Source organism: Chrysemys picta, chromosome 4 (assembly GCF_011386835.1).
Source record: "Chrysemys picta bellii isolate R12L10 chromosome 4, ASM1138683v2, whole genome shotgun sequence".
Taxonomy (NCBI): Eukaryota; Metazoa; Chordata; order Testudines; family Emydidae; genus Chrysemys; species Chrysemys picta.
In genome coordinates, this window is record NC_088794.1 from 91,975,451 (window position 1) to 91,992,292 (window position 16,842).

The 16,842-nt window shown below is 40.4% G+C and overlaps 1 protein-coding gene across 1 annotated transcript; it reads right to left on the reverse strand.

Moving 5' to 3' along the window:
* Positions 1–513: 513 nt before the first annotated feature.
* Positions 514–8,204, reverse strand: LOC101934464 (photoreceptor outer segment membrane glycoprotein 2). The gene is made up of 3 exons (XM_005284634.2): positions 7,532–8,204; positions 4,131–4,377; positions 514–1,931 (listed from the first exon to the last, which is right to left on the reverse strand). The coding sequence occupies exons 1-3, from the start codon at positions 8,110–8,112 to the stop codon at positions 1,665–1,667; spliced, it is 1,095 nt and encodes a 364-aa protein (XP_005284691.2). The 5' UTR covers positions 8,113–8,204; the 3' UTR covers positions 514–1,664.
* Between the last annotated feature and the right edge of the window lie 8,638 nt (positions 8,205–16,842).

Below are 16,842 nucleotides of genomic sequence, written 5' to 3' on the forward strand. Positions count from 1 at the left end.
GGCAACCTTTCAGAAGTGGTGTGCCAAGTCTTCATTTATTTACTCTAATTTTAAGGTTCGGCGTGCCAGTAATACATTTTAATGTTTTTAGAAGGTCTCTGTCTATAAGTCTTTAATATATAATTAAACTATTGTTGTATGTAAAGTAAATAAGGTTTTTAAAATGTTTAAGAAGCTTCATTTAAAATTAAATTAAAATGCAGAGCCCCCCGGACCGGTGGCCAGGATCCGGGCAGTGTGAGTGCCACTGAAAATCAGCTTGTGTGCCGCCTTTGGCACACATGACATAGGTTGCCTACCCCTGTTCTAATGTTATAGGAGACATTGAATAAGTTTGGATAATCAAGGGAATAGTTTCACTGTAACTACTGTACAATATAACAATGGGATGCATGTCTCTGTTTTGGCAGCAGGGAGATACAGAAAATTGTTTCTTTATTGTATTTGGTTATTTAAATGAAATGTATTAGGTGCCCAAAGACACATTCCAACAAATAAGTTAACAACAAAGTATGAAGTAAAAATGTTTTATTTGGCCTGTTCTGTATCTTTAGCTACATATTAATCAGCTTAGTATGTGATGTGTACAATATATTGTCATGCTATTGATGAATCTCACACCAACATTCCAAGGACCAGGCTGGTCATCTAGGAAAGTGACAGAATGGGAAAGAGAGTGCCATTCTGTCTTCACTAGGCCCAAATAATCTCCAGTATTTCACCTCCCAAATCTGTAGCAGTGATTTGGACAGAGTAGGGGATTTTTGTGGGGGTGAGGGCAAGAAGAAGGGATTATATCTTATTCTACAATACATCTGTTTATGAGAAGTGCTGTTTGCTTTCTGTTAGTGTGTTTTATTGTTGGTACAACTCTAATTTCAACATTTAATATCCTTAGCATTAAGCCTCCAATTTATTTCCTGTATAAAATTTCATTGAATGGGATTTCTTTTAGCATCTTCCATTGACTTTGAAAGACTAAGGACAGTTGAAATCCTCTAAAGTGTGAGAAAGAGCAGTCATAGTTGAAGACAGATTTCAGGGTTTTTCTTTAAAAATTATATAAAATTAACTTCACTCTACCATTTCAACTTGATTGTAGTTAGCTAATAAATTCCCTTTGAAGCTCAGTAATACACTGGGAATTTGTCCATGGCGCTAAAATTTAGTAGGTTCACTTGGATTTTATTGTAGCAGCACTTTCACTTGACGATAGTTTGTCATTTCTTTAAGAACATTATAATTCAAATGTAGAAAGACTGAAATAGTAGCTCCTTTGTAGGTGTCCATTCTGACTCTCCTCTGTTATATAGTCTTCGCTCTGATTTTCATGTTTTTCAGACCATGCGAGGAATATGTGGGGCAGGGTATGCAGTGAGAGATTGGAGAAAACTTAATCCATGCCATATCATTTTATGCAGTATTAAAAAAGCGGGGCTTTCACAAGAGTGAGTAAAGAAGCCAGGGGGACAGGAACTCTGGCCTACAGAAGCTATATCCAGCCCAAGGAGTCTCAGCTTTTGGACTTGCCACCATGCTGTAACTTGTCCAATTACCCAGTTAGTGTTCCCATTTTGTCCCCACCAGTGAAAAATCTGGTAACTTCAGGATTGCAGTTAAGGTATCTCACCATATTTAGGTCTTTAATAAAGCATCTGTCATGTCTAGCTAGCTGTGGGGATGGATTTTGATGGAACATTGTCTGGACCATAGTTTGCAGTTTGAACATCCATATTGGGATCATTCATCTCTGAGACAGTAGAGATCTGATTGGCTTTGCCAAGGTTCTTAATGATGCTAAAGTTGTATTTGGCAGTTTCTACAAAGCTGTTCTCCAGTAACCAGCCGTCTGACTCACACTCTGGATCACCCAATAGGAGAACATTCTTCATTGCCGTTTGCAGGTAACGGACCCCAATGAGTACAGAGATCTGTAAGAAAAGGATAATAGTTAACTATGGAGTGCATATTACAGCCTGAATTCCACTAGTGACAACTGGCTGTGTCCATTAGACATTAGTGTGATTATTAGTATTGGGTAGAACTGTTGAGATCCAGTAATAGATCTAACAAGTCTCCTGAAAGTGTTAGAGAAAATTATACCACAGACAGTTTTATTAGACCTCTGTACTTCAGTTAGAATTTTCAGTACAGCAAAGGATAGTATAGAATTTCTGTTGAGTACTTCAGACAGAAGAGCTACCATTACTTACTGGCACCATTAGGCATGAGGGGTGAAATCCTGGACAAAATGAAGTAAATGCAGTGAGTGGGGTGTGGGCAGTTAGACCTAGTGGTTGGGGCTGAGTCATGCCTAGTGGAAGGCAGGGGAGCAGGGACCTGGAGTAAGGCAAGACAGCAAGAACTGGGAGTGAACAGGCGTCTGGGACAGGAAGACTGGAACCAGGAGCAGGTGGGGAAACAGGAACTGGGATCAGGCAGGAATGCAGGGCTCAGGAGTCAGGTAAGCAGGAGGAGTCCATAGTAGCAACCAGCCAGGGATTCCTCTAGTTAAGTGGTTCTCAACCTATTTACCATTGTGGGCCTTGGGGGGAAGAGGCGGGGCAGGGGCAGGGCCAGGGCCTCGTATGTCTGGTTTTCAGCAATTAAAAAGGTGGTAATCTATGATTAGGCTGCAAGTGGATTGCAGGTTGAGAACCACTGCTGACAACTTCCTGTTGTTACTTCCTGGTTTATATAGAGTCCCTCAGCCAATTAGGGGGCTGGATGTTCCCCCTCTCAGGAGTTTTGGGGGCAGGGCCCACTATCAGCTAATGCTTCACTGGATCTTTCCTAGTTACTCATATGAGCAGCTGGGTGGCAGTTGTGGACTGGGCCCTACCTGGAGACCCATGGGCCTGAGTTTGAGGCCTGTGATCCCTCTCAGTAAATGGGAATTTTGCAATTCGCTTCTATGGAGCCCCAGTTTTATTAATGAGCTTTCATCATTCAGTATTCAGTCATGTACCTACATCTCATTGCAGGAATTGAAAGGGGATAGCCTACAGTGTAGGGTAAAGTCTAATCTTAGGGAAAAAGCTTCCCACTCCCATAGATCAATGATAACCTGGAGGGTAGTTTTCCTGGTGAATTCCTGAGACTGAATTTTTCAAAAGTATCCAAAGGTATATTGGAACTGAGGTGGTGGCTGTTTAAAAGGCAAATGAGCGCTGGTTTGGCAGGAAGAACAGTACTGATAATTTCTGGCACCTTTAAAATGGATAGTGAAATTCTCAGGGGCAGATCCTTCCCCAGAACATAAATGCATATTGCATGAATGCATTTCAGTGAAGATGCAAGAAACTGTCCTATCTGAAAATTGTTACTGTGTAATGTTTAAAACAAAGCGTTTAATGCTTGTACAATAAAGTAATAATCAGAAAAAAACAAACTAGTATTAAAGAGGGATGGAAACTGGTTTTAATCTCTGCCATTGGGCTCCTTTGAATGTGGGTCAAAGCTTCCAGGCAGTTTTCTCTGCAGCCCACAATAGCATGAATGCATTTTTGCAGATGCAAAAACTCTGTCTACATGGTTATTTTGGTTGCAGAGCTGGAGGCTGCAGCTGAATATGTGTTCCATAATGATATTTTCTAGCTGTTCGATAACCCCCAGCAGGGCACTCTGAGATATTGATATTAATCCAAACCTTTATTCATAGATAAAATTAACAGTTTATTTTAGTCTCCCTCTCTTTCCTCAGATTCCTTCTTAAAATTCACTTTTTCAAGCCATTTTTTCTCTTTTCCCATCTATAATCCTTACACCTACCTCACCTAATCTGCTATCCAGTGTCTTGTCCTGTTTGTCTCAGATTGTAAACTCTTCAGGGCAAGGAATGTGTCTTAATGTGTTTATACATTTACAATGCTATATACATGATTTCTTGTCGTTATAATTTTCAGTGAGATTTGCTTCTCCTCTTATGGACTTGGAGAAAGCTGCCTGTACTCAAGAAAGTGTTTCTGGAATTGTATTGGAGACATTAGCTGACCAAATCACTGGATGATTGCAGATGTGCCTCTCATGCATTACACTCTAGTCATTCCCATTCCTATTTCCAGAGATCAGGCAGCCTGAAAGTATTCATCTCCAAGGAATCTCTCAGAACCCACCTTCTCAAGCCTTACCTCAAACAACCAGATGATGAGCACTGTGAGCCCAATTGACCTCATGATATCAGTGTAGTAATCCAACAGGGCCTGCCTGCACCCCTTCATCCAGATATTGAGCTCCTCCATCAGAAAATCATAATTATAGTGAGCAGTGTTATTTGTAAGATGGTATTGGATACAAGGCCGTGGTGAATTTGGATTGCAGCAGCTGAAGGGCACTCCATCCACCAAGAACTTCCCATCAACATTACTTTTCAGACGGCTGCAACAAGATGGAAAGTAAAGGCATTATAGAGCTGGTAGCAGCAGCAATAGATACACTGGCAATTTCTGTCACTGTTGTTTAGAAGCTACATCATAACGCTGGATAGCTGCAGACCTTTCAAAGGTGGAGTAGGGAGAATGAGAATACATTTCCCCAATATGCGATGTTGTTCAATGTGGAAAGGAGAAATTTCTCTTCCGCTAAAGTGTTTCCTCAAGTGTAGCATCAGTTCTATGTTAAATATGACCTCTGATGATGGACTGTGTCCTGCATTTGCAGGGAGTGGATTCAATGATGATATGGAGAACAGGACAAGGTATCTTCCTAGACACCTGCACTAAGAATATTAAAAAAGCAAAAACTATAATTTGGTTTTCTTGGTGCAATTCTAGTGCAAGACGGAGCGTTATAATGCTGTGTTTTGCTAGCATCTCTGCTTCTTTAGTGATTTTTGTAACATAAGAATGTCTAAAAAAATCACCTAGTACAGGAACAAATGTGGGCCACAGTAACCATGAGAGATTGCTTATTGACTGTTGAACATTGTATCCATCTGACGTGGCTGGAATGACATGTATTCCATGACCATTTACTATACATGAATGTCCCCTCTCTTTATTTTGCTAGTGGTCATATTAGAAATAGTGAAGTTGCTTGTTTAACATCCTGTCAAAATGTTATCCCTCAGAGAGCTACCACCAAATATCAGGGAGGTTGCCTGCTATATCAACTACAGGACTGAGGTAAGTATGAACTCCTCCATCTTGTAAAGTCTCTACCTTAATTTTGCTCCTCTGATTCTCTGGGCCACTCTACTCCTGCTAATGGGAGCAGAATGAAACAGAGATAAAAGAACCTCATCAGTCAAGTGCCTGAAAGTGCATGGAGTATAACTAGTGTAAGTGTCATAGAGCAACAAATTGGCAGGAGAACCAAAGAGACACGGAACTGAGGCCAGGAAAGAAACCATAATGGAGGGGAAAGGAGAGGGTGGACAGATCAAATGGAAAAGGAAAAGGTTCCTATCTTGGCCTGTAGTTCCCCTTTACTCACGATCCTCACTCCCAATGTCCCCCCCACCTCTAAAATGATAGAATAATGGCTCCTGTATCTCAGTGACATCACTCCATTTAGCTACATGGTGATGGTAAAATTCACTCATTTTCTGGGGCCCTAAGCAATCTTTTATTCCTAGCCATCATTTTTTCATTTCCTTGTTGCTCACTACAAGTAGCTGTGGTGAAAAGGGTACTCTATTTCTAATATCTGCAACAGAAGGTTCAAAAATCTGCCACAATATTTCCCTCAGTGATGGCAAATAGCAAATTCTGACAAGTAATGTTGGAATTTGCTACTGCTGTACCAATGGCAGAAATATTATGGGTAAGAAGACTGGGCAACGTGGGGAGATGCTCATTAGAACTTACTACCTTATTTCAGTGTAATCAAATTACATGGGTTGTTGCAGCAGGCATTTTTATGGTGAACAAAAACAGATAGGTGACCCCGTTTACTTTTATACTCCAAGGATGTGCTTGTAACTAACGAAAGCAATCATATGATCTTGTTACCGCCTTTTCCCCCCTTCTACAACTTCCAGCCTTTGTAACCATTTCTTGTCCTAGTGTGGTTTAATTTAGATTGGAGGCTCTTCAGAGCAGGGACATTGTTTTATTTGTCTACACAGTGCATCATGTGCATTAATGGTGCCGTATAAGCAAATATGTTCTTGATGAGATGTGACACAGAACAGTGTTGTTTCTGCAGGACTGACAGGAGTGAAAAAGCAACACATTTTACTTTTGTCTCGAAAGGTCAGCCGATATTGTTTGGCGTTCCCATGGAGAGCAGATCTCCTGAGTATAACAATTATATCACTTTTCAAAGTAGAACCATGCTTTAAAACACCTCTTCAATCAATCTGCCCTCTCTTGTCAATACTTCCCACATTCTCCTTCTCCTAAGCAGTTAACCTAAGCCTTATTTTATTTACATGATAAACTGCTCTGGGCAGGAAAGGTGTCTTTGTCAGCTGCTTCTTTAACATTCTGATTGTTACTTTTTATGTTAAAAGAAGACTGCAGCAATTCTTTCTTAGATAAGTGAACCACTTAACTCTTCATGCTTTTCATGGGAAACCAGCACCAACACATGCAACTTTTCTCCTGAGATTTCCAGTCTCCCCCTCATCTTTTTAAGTAATGTATATGGTGTTCGCAATGTCATTAACTCTCCAGAGTGGAAGCGCACTGAGCCTTGAACTTAGAGTTGTAGAGTCATGTATGTGAAGGAAGAGCTTTCAATTTTTAAAAAATGCAATAAATGATGACCAGACAATGTGGTGGCAGCACAATCAATGGTTTTCCTTTGGATAGATCCAGAAAACTGACTAGCAGACTGCTATGATTGAATTTCAGGGTAGCTGACTTGCCACCTTACAGAGGGAGTGAACATTTCAATGCATTGTGTAATATACCAAAAAGTTTTTTTAAAAAAGGCAACTTTTTATCATCCACATAGTTAACACATTTTGTAGATAGAATGATAATTCCAGATTTGACTCTACAGCTCTTATTCAAAGAGAGAAGTCCAGCAGACTTAGGGCTTGCTTCTGCTCCCTTTTAAGTCACTGAGAATTTTGATGGACTTATAATGTGAGCAAGATAGTGCCCTTAAGTGCTACCACACTAAGCTTATGTTCATCCTTGGTCTTAGGGTGACCATGTGGCCTAAACGAAGTGCTATTATTGTAATTATCTACCTGGCTGATACCATCAGATGCATGACACAGATTCTGCATGTATTATGTTGACATCTCTGTGCTGATCTGATCACAGAAGTACTTTCTTTCCTTGAGATAGACATACCACCAGAATTGATCAATGTGATCTTTGGAAGAACTTTTCTTTCCCTCACCCCCAAAATGTCCTAATCCTAACTACTGAAGTTTGATCTTCAAATGCAGGTGCAACAACCAGCTTTGCCCTGCTTTCCCCACCCTTCAGTGCTTATCCTCATATATTGACTCTCTAATGTGCCTCTACCTTTTGCTCAGTACAAATTCTTTTTGAGAGAGGTGGGTTTTTGGAGGGGGGAAGAAGGGGAGATTTATTCCTTCTCTAACTTTCTATCATGACCAATTAATACTTACTCCAAAACCTCTTTGGAGGCCATATTCAGATAACGAACGGATATCCACTGAATTTCAAACCAGTCTCTGAAGCCATTGTTTCCACAGCACTGGAATCCAATTTGTAATAGGTCTATGGTTTTCTTTAAGAAGCACCGTCCAGGGATGTCTGTGTCCTTGTAGAACTTAATAGCATCTCTCAATCCCAGATAAAGAGACTCCTCCAGCTCATTCCTCATGGTATAGCACATGAGAGCACCCACCAGGATGCAGAAGGTGAAGCAGAAGGTGCACACAATGTAAGGAAGCATGACTAGCCTCCATCGAGAGAACTTGGTGGTGTCTGAACAGTCATAGCAGATTTTGCCACCAAAGAAGTTGATGATGCAAGCTATGACCCCTACTGAGATGAGCATGTTGGGAACAGAGTTAATCTCCCCTTTTGCCATCACCTCACTGCGCTTCTTGATCTCTATTTTCAGAAAGAGACCCAGGCTGAAGAGAATGACACCAGTCGCTACAGAAACCCAGTTGAGGATCCACAGGATCTGAGCCAATTTGTCTCTCTTAGTTTTTGTGAATTTTACTTTAAGGACTGCCATGGTCAGATCAGCATTGGAAAAAGAAACGTAGGTCAGGGGAAGCTCATAAGCAGATTAATAGCATGTATCTAGAGTGACGAAGGCATGCTGTAGAAGCCTGTGAAGGAAAGGAAGAGAGATTACTGTCTGTCCTTCATTGTATATTTATATAACATGTGCAGGGAACTTTCTATACACTCTGAAGCTGTATTGAAGATCTGCCAGGAGCACCCCAGCTCCTGCTTGAATTTTCTCCAGGAAGGAGGAATTTAGAAAGATATAATTCTAGGGAGAGATTGGAAACACTTAAAACAAAAAACACAGTATACCAACAAGGGTGGTTTTAGGATTTTCATTGATGGGGGAGTGCTCACTTAATGTAGTGAAAATATTATTTTGTATGCCCAGACCAGGAATACTGTGGTCAGTTCTGGTCACCCTGTCTAAATGAGGCTAGAACAGAAACAGAAGGGGTTTAAAGCCCAGCAACAAAGATAACTTCAGTGCAGTTAAACAAGGAATGAACTTGCTCCGTTTTGTTAAAATACTATTTACACTGCTGTTTTTCTAAGACCAAACTTCTCCAACTTTTTGGAATATCTAAAAATACATTTTATTTTTATAGTGTGAAAAGCTGAATGAATTCCTCATGAAAGATGATAAACTCCTCTCCCCCACAATTTTTTTTAGTAACTTGATCTGACATAAAAACCATTTCCAGCGGCTGAAAAAAAAGTCACCCCAGAAAGAATAAACAAATTCTCACAAACTAAAAATGAAACTAAATCATCTAAGATGCTCTAGTCTTTTATCTGTCTGACTGCCTTTTCTCTGCATTTAAAGGTAATTATTAAAACTGAGTGTTTGGAACAGTGCAATATATTAGTTGTCTATCGTGTCTTCTCACAACCACCACACTGTCCTTTCCCTAGACATTTTTTTAAATGAGTCCCCCACCTTCTTGTCAAAGCCCTAAAAATCCATCCCAATTTTACTTAACACCCCTGCCACCTTCACAGCCCTTGAGAAGGGCTTCCGTCTTTCTGGCAAAAGAAGACTGGAAAAGTCTGTCTTCAGAGGCCACCCATATCTTAGTCACAGAGGTTGCTGTTTTGATCAATGTAAGGAGCTCACTAGCTACTTGATACCCTATCATTTGCCTATATCACTTTCTTACTTTTGATATATTCTTTTCCCTTTCTTTATTAACCTTCATTGTCCTCTTTAAATTGGATATACGTTGAATTATCTTTTGGTTGAAATCTAAGGTCCTAATCACTTATCATCAAATATTCCATTATATTTTCTCCAAGAGCAGGGTTTTTATAACCCCAGTGTCATGGCCAGATTTAAACTAAGGTAATTATATTCCTCCTATCTCACCTCCCCCTATAGATTCATTTAGATAAAGAATTCTTCATTTCCCTTCCCAGACTGTTGTATAGTGGTGGTGTTAAAAAGTTGCAGTGCTTTGGGAGCAGGTTGACTGAAGTGGAGCCTGGATCCTCCATGGATTCAGCACCTCGACCCGAATTCTAGGATCTTTGCCTACTTCCCCCCATCTCTTTCTTTCTCTTGCCTCCCTGTTCCCTACCATGTGTAATAATTTTCCTTTTCCTCTTTCCTGTCTATCTTGCTGGTTTGCCACTCTTTTGAATGAACTCCTGGTAGTGTGGGAATTGCTTGGAGCTGGACAGGCTCACAGCTGATGCCAGCCTCCTGTTCTCTGGCAGGTGTGGGCCCTCTTCCACAGCTGCTGCCACCTGCTGGGGGTTCCTGGAGGAGTTTCCACACTGGTTACAACTGCTTCAATCTACTGGAGATTCCTTGGTCCTATCTGTCATGATGCCTCCAGAGCTTTTGAACTCAGTGCTACAAAGTATCAGTATCTGATCCAATTTAAGGTCTTCCCCTTCAAAGTCCTCAATTTCTTAGGGCAAGAATGTGTCTTCCTCTGCACCTCTCTCATAACATTATTTTCAACAGGTATAACTTAAGCTGATGGTGCCTAGGGACAAAGGTTGCTGGAGATGAAAACAAGGGTTTCTTCATGGGGGGTGTGTGTGTGGCTGTGGAACTATGCTGAAACAGGTTAAAATCAGCTCCTGTTTTACCTCCTTTAGAGCACAAGACTCAACTGTTTGCAATAGGCTTTCCTCTGCAGAGGTGATCACATTGAACACTTTTTTCCTCCCCTCCTGCAAAACATTCCCCCCTGAGGCCTGGTCTACACACAGTTTTTGAACTGATTTAACTAGGGATGAGATTTTTATAGTGATATGGTTAAATTGGTGCAACCCCAAATGTGGATGCAGTTATACAAGTATAAAGATGTTTATCCTGGTATTGATTAATCCCATACATTTATAGGAATAAGATATGCTAGTGCAAACATTTTTATGCAGATATAACTGCATCCACATGAGAGGCTTGTATTGCTTTAACTATACCTATTTGAAACCAATACAGTTACAGTAGTACAAAAAACATGTGCAGGCAAGCCCTAAGGAACTGACAACCCACAGAACTAGAACTCCATAGAGTAGAGAACATAGATGTCTTGAAGCTTAAAAGACATGCATTTAGTACCTAGACACCATTGTGATTGGTGCATTATAAATACATATGTATCGGTTAAAAAGAACATAATGGGAACAAACTAATCATTGATGATATTCAGTTGACTTCAGTTGCACATGTGAGAAGAGAGCAGTTCTATTTGCACATCTGTGGAGTGGGTTGCTTTGTTTGTATTTGGATGTGGGTGTGTCCCCTCATGATCTTGAATACTAGCGTGATGCCTTAATGTGTATGAGACCAAATTAATTCCGGGTGCAACTCTATTAAGTTACACTAGGGATGAATTTGGTCCCAGGATTACACGTCTGTAATTTTCCTAAAATGTTAATGGCTTGATTTTTAGAGGTGATGTCAAATGGAGTTGTACCTGCTCAGCATCTCTGAAATTCAGGTCCTAATTTTGTCCACAAAACAGCTCTCCAAGGAGCAGCAGGAGAGTATGCTTCCCTCACACCATTCTTCAACAATGTGCCTCAACACTGTTCTGACAGGACCATCTTTACAGGTGAGCAGATAGTTTAGCCTATGTATAAGCTGAGTACTGGGACTGTCTACTGAGCCTGATGACAGTATCTTTGACTGTTTCACCAATTAAGCTGTTCATGACCTGAACCTAAATAGCTGTATGCAGCTGTTGCAAATGGGTTTAGCTCGCAGTGATACTCAGATCTCTTCACCGCTGACATGCAGTGCACATTCAGGAGCCAGGCTATTTTAATGCATCGCCATAGTTTCTATGAAATGTGAGGAGGCACTTACATCAGGCCACACAGGTGCCTCTTTGCTGGCGGTATGTAGTGTATGTCTGCAGCACTGGATAGACACTTAAAAAATCTTTCTTTAATATCTGAGCAAAATTTGCAATCTAAACTTTAAAATTTGTATTCCATCTTTCCCTTCACCTTTATCCACTTGAATTGAGATGCATGGCTCAGGGTGAAATAATTGAACCAAAGTAAGTGCATGTATTATACTTCACCAGTCATAGATGAATTCTGGCTGAAATTCACTGCAGTGCAGGGGGACCACTATATGCCCTGTGTAATGGGGTGACTTTAATCTTATATAGCTACTGACACATCACTTAATTCCTTGTTTTTTTCATCCCTTGAGGTTGTTTATAATAATTCAATGAAATTTTCATATTAAGGAGTGACTCCACTAGGCAACCCCCCCCTCAAGTAACTATCTCCCTATAAACTATCCCCAACATTTCTATTTGATTTTAGTTGAAGCGTTCGATTCACTGTATATTTCCACTTGCATCTGCCAGGGAAACCCATGCTGCAGACTCCTAGTAACAGAATGTCTGCCTGGAATGAGGGCTCCAGTGCAAGCTGTACTACTCTGGGAAAGACCCCGTGGAAGAGTGCAGTGGGTTCTGTGTGACTTCTCCTGTTCTCCACAAGTGTTGTCAAATCTGTGGCGTTTCACTACAGATCTTGTGGATATTCCTGGGTGTGTGGCAGCTCTGGCTTCACCTACTCTGGAGTTGGGGGACAACCCTCCCATCCATACCTGATAGACTGATCTGCAGGAAACTTCAAACTGAAAGTCAGAATTTCCTAGACCCTTTGTGGGTATTTCCCATATAGGAACAATTTGTTCCTATGCTAGTCATTTATTAAATTCCTTAGGGGGTTAAACTTTTAAACCAGGCGATGCTTTCCTAGCATTCCTCTCCACTGTAATAATTTGTGTAAACATATATTTTATTGTTATACTTCCACTAACAGTTCAATTAAATGGTGTATGCAGGCATCTAGCTCAAAATGGAATACAGCATTAATAGTGCCCCATGGTAGCCTTACTTCATGCATAACTGTGAAAGACTCATTCTCCAGCATACAAATGTAAGTGCAGTTATGGTGTAAAAAATGACTGCAAAAATTATATTGTCTTACACTTCACCATCAGTTCCTATGTGTTTTCAAGTTACATTTGCAAATTTTACTGCTATAAATCAGCTTTTATTCCTTTTAGCTGTTCTGAGCCCACCCAACTGTCTGTCTAGACTATGGAAATACACATCACCACTGATTCCCTTCCAAAATTATAAATGTGTAGACAAAGATTTCTTTCTTTCTCCCAGTTACGGGAGAGCATTCTGGGTTCTGTTCACTGAGAAATATTTCTCTTCCAACAGCTGACATTCAATAAACATGGAATCCCCATGATACCATTGTCACATTTTCCCTATTTTGACTAAAACTGCCTTTAAAAATGGGGCCTTCTGCAGTGCATTGCACCTTCATTTCAGGATATCCACTATATACTACTTGTGTTATGTCAAACTATACTTGCCTGTCACAGGACAGGCACTAATTGTTTAGTTTTAATTTATTTATGGAATGGAAATCAACATAGGAAAATTGCCTCAAAGTTATGTTACAAACTAGCTATGTCTTATCTCACAAGCTTCACTCAAACCTGCTTCTTTAGTCACACATGCCTTCTAGGTTATAGCCCACAAAAGCTTATGCCCAAATAAATGTTAGTCTCTAAGGTACCACAAGAACTCCTCATTTTTTCTTATTTATTGTACAATTGTTGCAAAGGAAACCACTAACCTGTTTCAGATCATTGGAGACCATCTCAAAACTGGCACCGTCCTGATAAAGGGTAACCAGGTATAGGGGGTCACTGGATCAGGCATCCTGAGGAAGAGTCAGCCACCAATATCCAAGCATCTAAAATCTTTACACAACACTTACCCAGGGAGAAGGGGAAAGACTTAAACTCTCCTGCCCATACTAATCCCTGCTGCATTTCTAATCATGGCTAAGAGATTTATTGCAGGGTTCTTATGCCACCAGGTTAAATCCTGCAAAACAGGCCACTTAACCAAATGTAATCTCAGACCTCTGTGACATACTGTACTTACGGCAGCTTCTTTTATCAGCCACCTATAGGCCTGGGGCAGTAAGCAATTAATATTGCCCCTACATAGAGTACCCAATGGTGATTCAGTCACCATCTCTTAAACCACTCTTACACACACATTCTCTCTCTTGAATATAAATATGCCCCAAAGCTAAAAGGCTAGAGTAATGAAAGTCTCAGCTCTTTCTAGAATGGAAAGTCAGCTCAGGCCTTCCTCATTTATGTGAATTCTAATGTTGCTTACCCATAGTTCCACGTGTGGTATTTTGTTGCTTTAGTTGGAATTTGTCTGAGTATATAAAAATTGTTACTGTAACTGTAAACCTGAAGGGCATAGGAATTGTACAGGACATACCCTGGGGTGAGTGGTTCACCCTGACTGTACAAGTAATGGATGCTGGTTTGGGAATGGTATTCAGATTCAACAGGAATATGATAGAGGGTTTTGTCCCAGAGACAGGGAGCAGTATACCAGACAGCAGGGACTCTGTCTAAGAATCCTGTTTTGTTCTGGGTTCTCCATGTGGAGCTTTTGAACCCTGCATGGAGTGATTCAGTGAGATTGTACCAGATGCAACCATGCTGAGCTTTCAGCGCTGGTGACAGAGAACTAACTTCACAGCAAGGCTTGACCAGACTAATGGAGGTGATGCAGAGCTGACTTTACAGTGAAGCCTGACTGGACTGGTGGCAGCAACAGCACCAGATCAGATGTCACAGAAGTAGACCATAGCTGCACGTTAGACTGGGACCTGCAGACTTCTCTGGGCTGGAACAGACCAGTAGAGAAGACAATTCCGATGACTCCTCCCTGACTACCACCATGTCTATTTGGATCCGTGGGTGAAGATTACTATTGTGGTAAAGAGTTCTGGAGTACCACAAGCCAGACAATTAATACTTGAAACTCTGGTGTTGAGCATACTCCTGATATACTGACTGAGTTTTTCTCCTATTCTTGTATGTAAATATATATGTGATTGTTGTGTTTATCATCTTTTTTTTCCTTTTTCCCCAAACAAGAAGTATTTATAGCTCAATATCCCTGAGGAGTTCAGAGTGGTTGTGAATGGGGAAGAACTACCTAGAAAGGTGACCAGGGAGTTTACCCAAAGACAGAAATAAGTGTTCAGCTCTGGGTTGGGACTTGAAGCCATTGTTTTATTTATTTTAGAAAAGGATCCCTGGGCAGTTAAACCTGGCCTTTGTTTCTCCCATTGACACCTGTCAAAAAGGTTACACAGATAATGTCCATACAAAACATTTCTCTCACTTAAAGGTAAGCTTGTTCAAGTGTGTTTCTGCACAGAGCAAACACTAACAGCCAGGAACCATAAGTTAACTCAAAAGTTACATTCAACATATACAAATATCCCAGCATTCACATACAGCTATCATGGCATTCATGACACCAATGCACTAAGACCATCTGTAAAATATTCAATTCAAAAGTGTTACCATCCTCAGTGCATTCATCAAAGAACTGCAATGCACAACATTGAGAGAAACTGAAGCACAGAAAGGATGAGGACAAAAAATGTTAAATTATCCACTAATTTTGGGTGCTTGCCCCCTAAGCCCCTAAGACCCATCTTTTAAAGGTGCTGAGCAGCTGCAGCTCCTGTTTATTTTGATTTGTGTTGCAGGTGCTCAGCACCTCTGATAAATGAAGGTGGCTTGATTAAATGCATAAGCACCTAAGCTTGAAAATTTTGTCCTATCACTTTATAGCACCATGTGCATCTACATTATGTCCATTTGTATTAGTAATATAGAGTAGAGAGCTGAAGCCAAGGTTATCTATAGTTACAGCAAGGAATTGATCCCGGTTCCAGTCTGGCTCTGCAACTGTCCAACTATGTGATGCTGGGCAAGTTACTTAGGCCCAAATTTTCATAAATGGCCTCTAATTTTGGGGTGCACCTATTTATACACCATGGGCCTGACTTTCATAAATACTGAGTACCCAGAACTCCAGTTGCAGTTGATAAAAGCTGGAGATGTTCATCTTCTCTGAAAATCAGCCCCTGTTGTCTCAGGGTAGACACTCAAAATCTGAAGCAAACAAAATTATGGAATTTAAATGTAACTTTCTTGCACTTCTGTAAAATGATACATCCCTGTCTCACAAGGGGAAATTGTGTTATTCTAGCTCTCCCTTCCTACTACTGCCTCCTTACTGCTCACTGTATCCAAAGTGTCTTGGACTGGAAAAGTTGTTCCCTGATTATTTCTTTTCTGGAACTTACCTCTTCCCAGATAACCCCTACCCTATTAGAGTTGCCATCCCTCCAGGATTGTCCTGGAGTCTCCAGAATTAAAGATTAATCTTTAATTAAAGATTATGTCATATGATGAGATCTCCCGGAATTCATCCAATCAAAGTTGGCAACCCTATACCTTATGCCACTGAGTTAAGGTGATGTCCTTTACAGAGTCCATTTATATAGTTAATGTGGTAGAGTAAGATGTTGTTAAGAAGTTTGATAACTGTATTAATAAGATTTTAGGGTTTCCAGAATGCTTTGGAAGTGCTCATCTGAAATCAGGAGCATGGCCAAGACCTAGAGCCTTTCAAACAAGTCTGAGATTACTCTAGTGTTTGCTGTAAAGAGGCATAATCCAAATGTGTCAGAAAGGGGGAGAGGTCAGCCCCAGAAAACAAATCATCAAATAATAAATTTTGAATCATCCAGTTTGGAGAGCTGCCAAAGTTCTAAATTATTATTTGTAAAACTTCCTTCACTTCCTAAGATCTCAATGTACTCTACAAACATTAATGAATGATGTTTCTCCCACCCCTGTGAGAAAGTTAAATAGTTCTTCAGTTTTACAGATAGCCTCTCTGTGCCTCAAGTTACTGTAACTGATTTGTCCAATATAGCATGGATTCCATACTAGAGCTTGGTATAGATCCTTAAAGTCCTGACCCCCAGTTCCCTGCACTAGTAATTAGAGATTTCCTCAGAGATGGGAGATCATTGTTAGGTTCTACTGTAATGTAAAAGAAACTGACTTATCAGAATCAAGACCTCATTGTGCTAGGCATTGTACATAGTCACAGTGCCTGAAAAACTTGCATAAATAATACTGTCAATGCCAGCATTAATTTACTTAGGAAAATCTTCATCTTTCTTGGAGGATGATGCCATAGAGAGAGATTTTTTTCCATGTTTCATCCCCAGTACAGCCAAGATAATATTTTAACCAATTTTATGCTAAAAATTTACACTATCCCCATCCAAAATATTTGCAGAGCCCAGCTACAATAGGAGTGGATTTTCCATG

Excerpts from the sequence above, each read along its gene's own strand:
- LOC101934464 (XM_005284634.2), bottom strand. The coding sequence starts at position 8,112 with ATGGCAGTCCTTAAAGTAAAATTCACAAAAACTAAGAGAGACAAATTG. Across the intron at positions 4,378-7,531 it reads GCCTCCAAAGAGGTTTTGGA|CCGTCTGAAAAGTAATGTTG; the intron begins GTAAGTATTAAT and ends ATCTTGTTGCAG. Across the intron at positions 1,932-4,130 it reads TCATCATCTGGTTGTTTGAG|ATCTCTGTACTCATTGGGGT; the intron begins GTAAGGCTTGAG and ends CTTTTCTTACAG.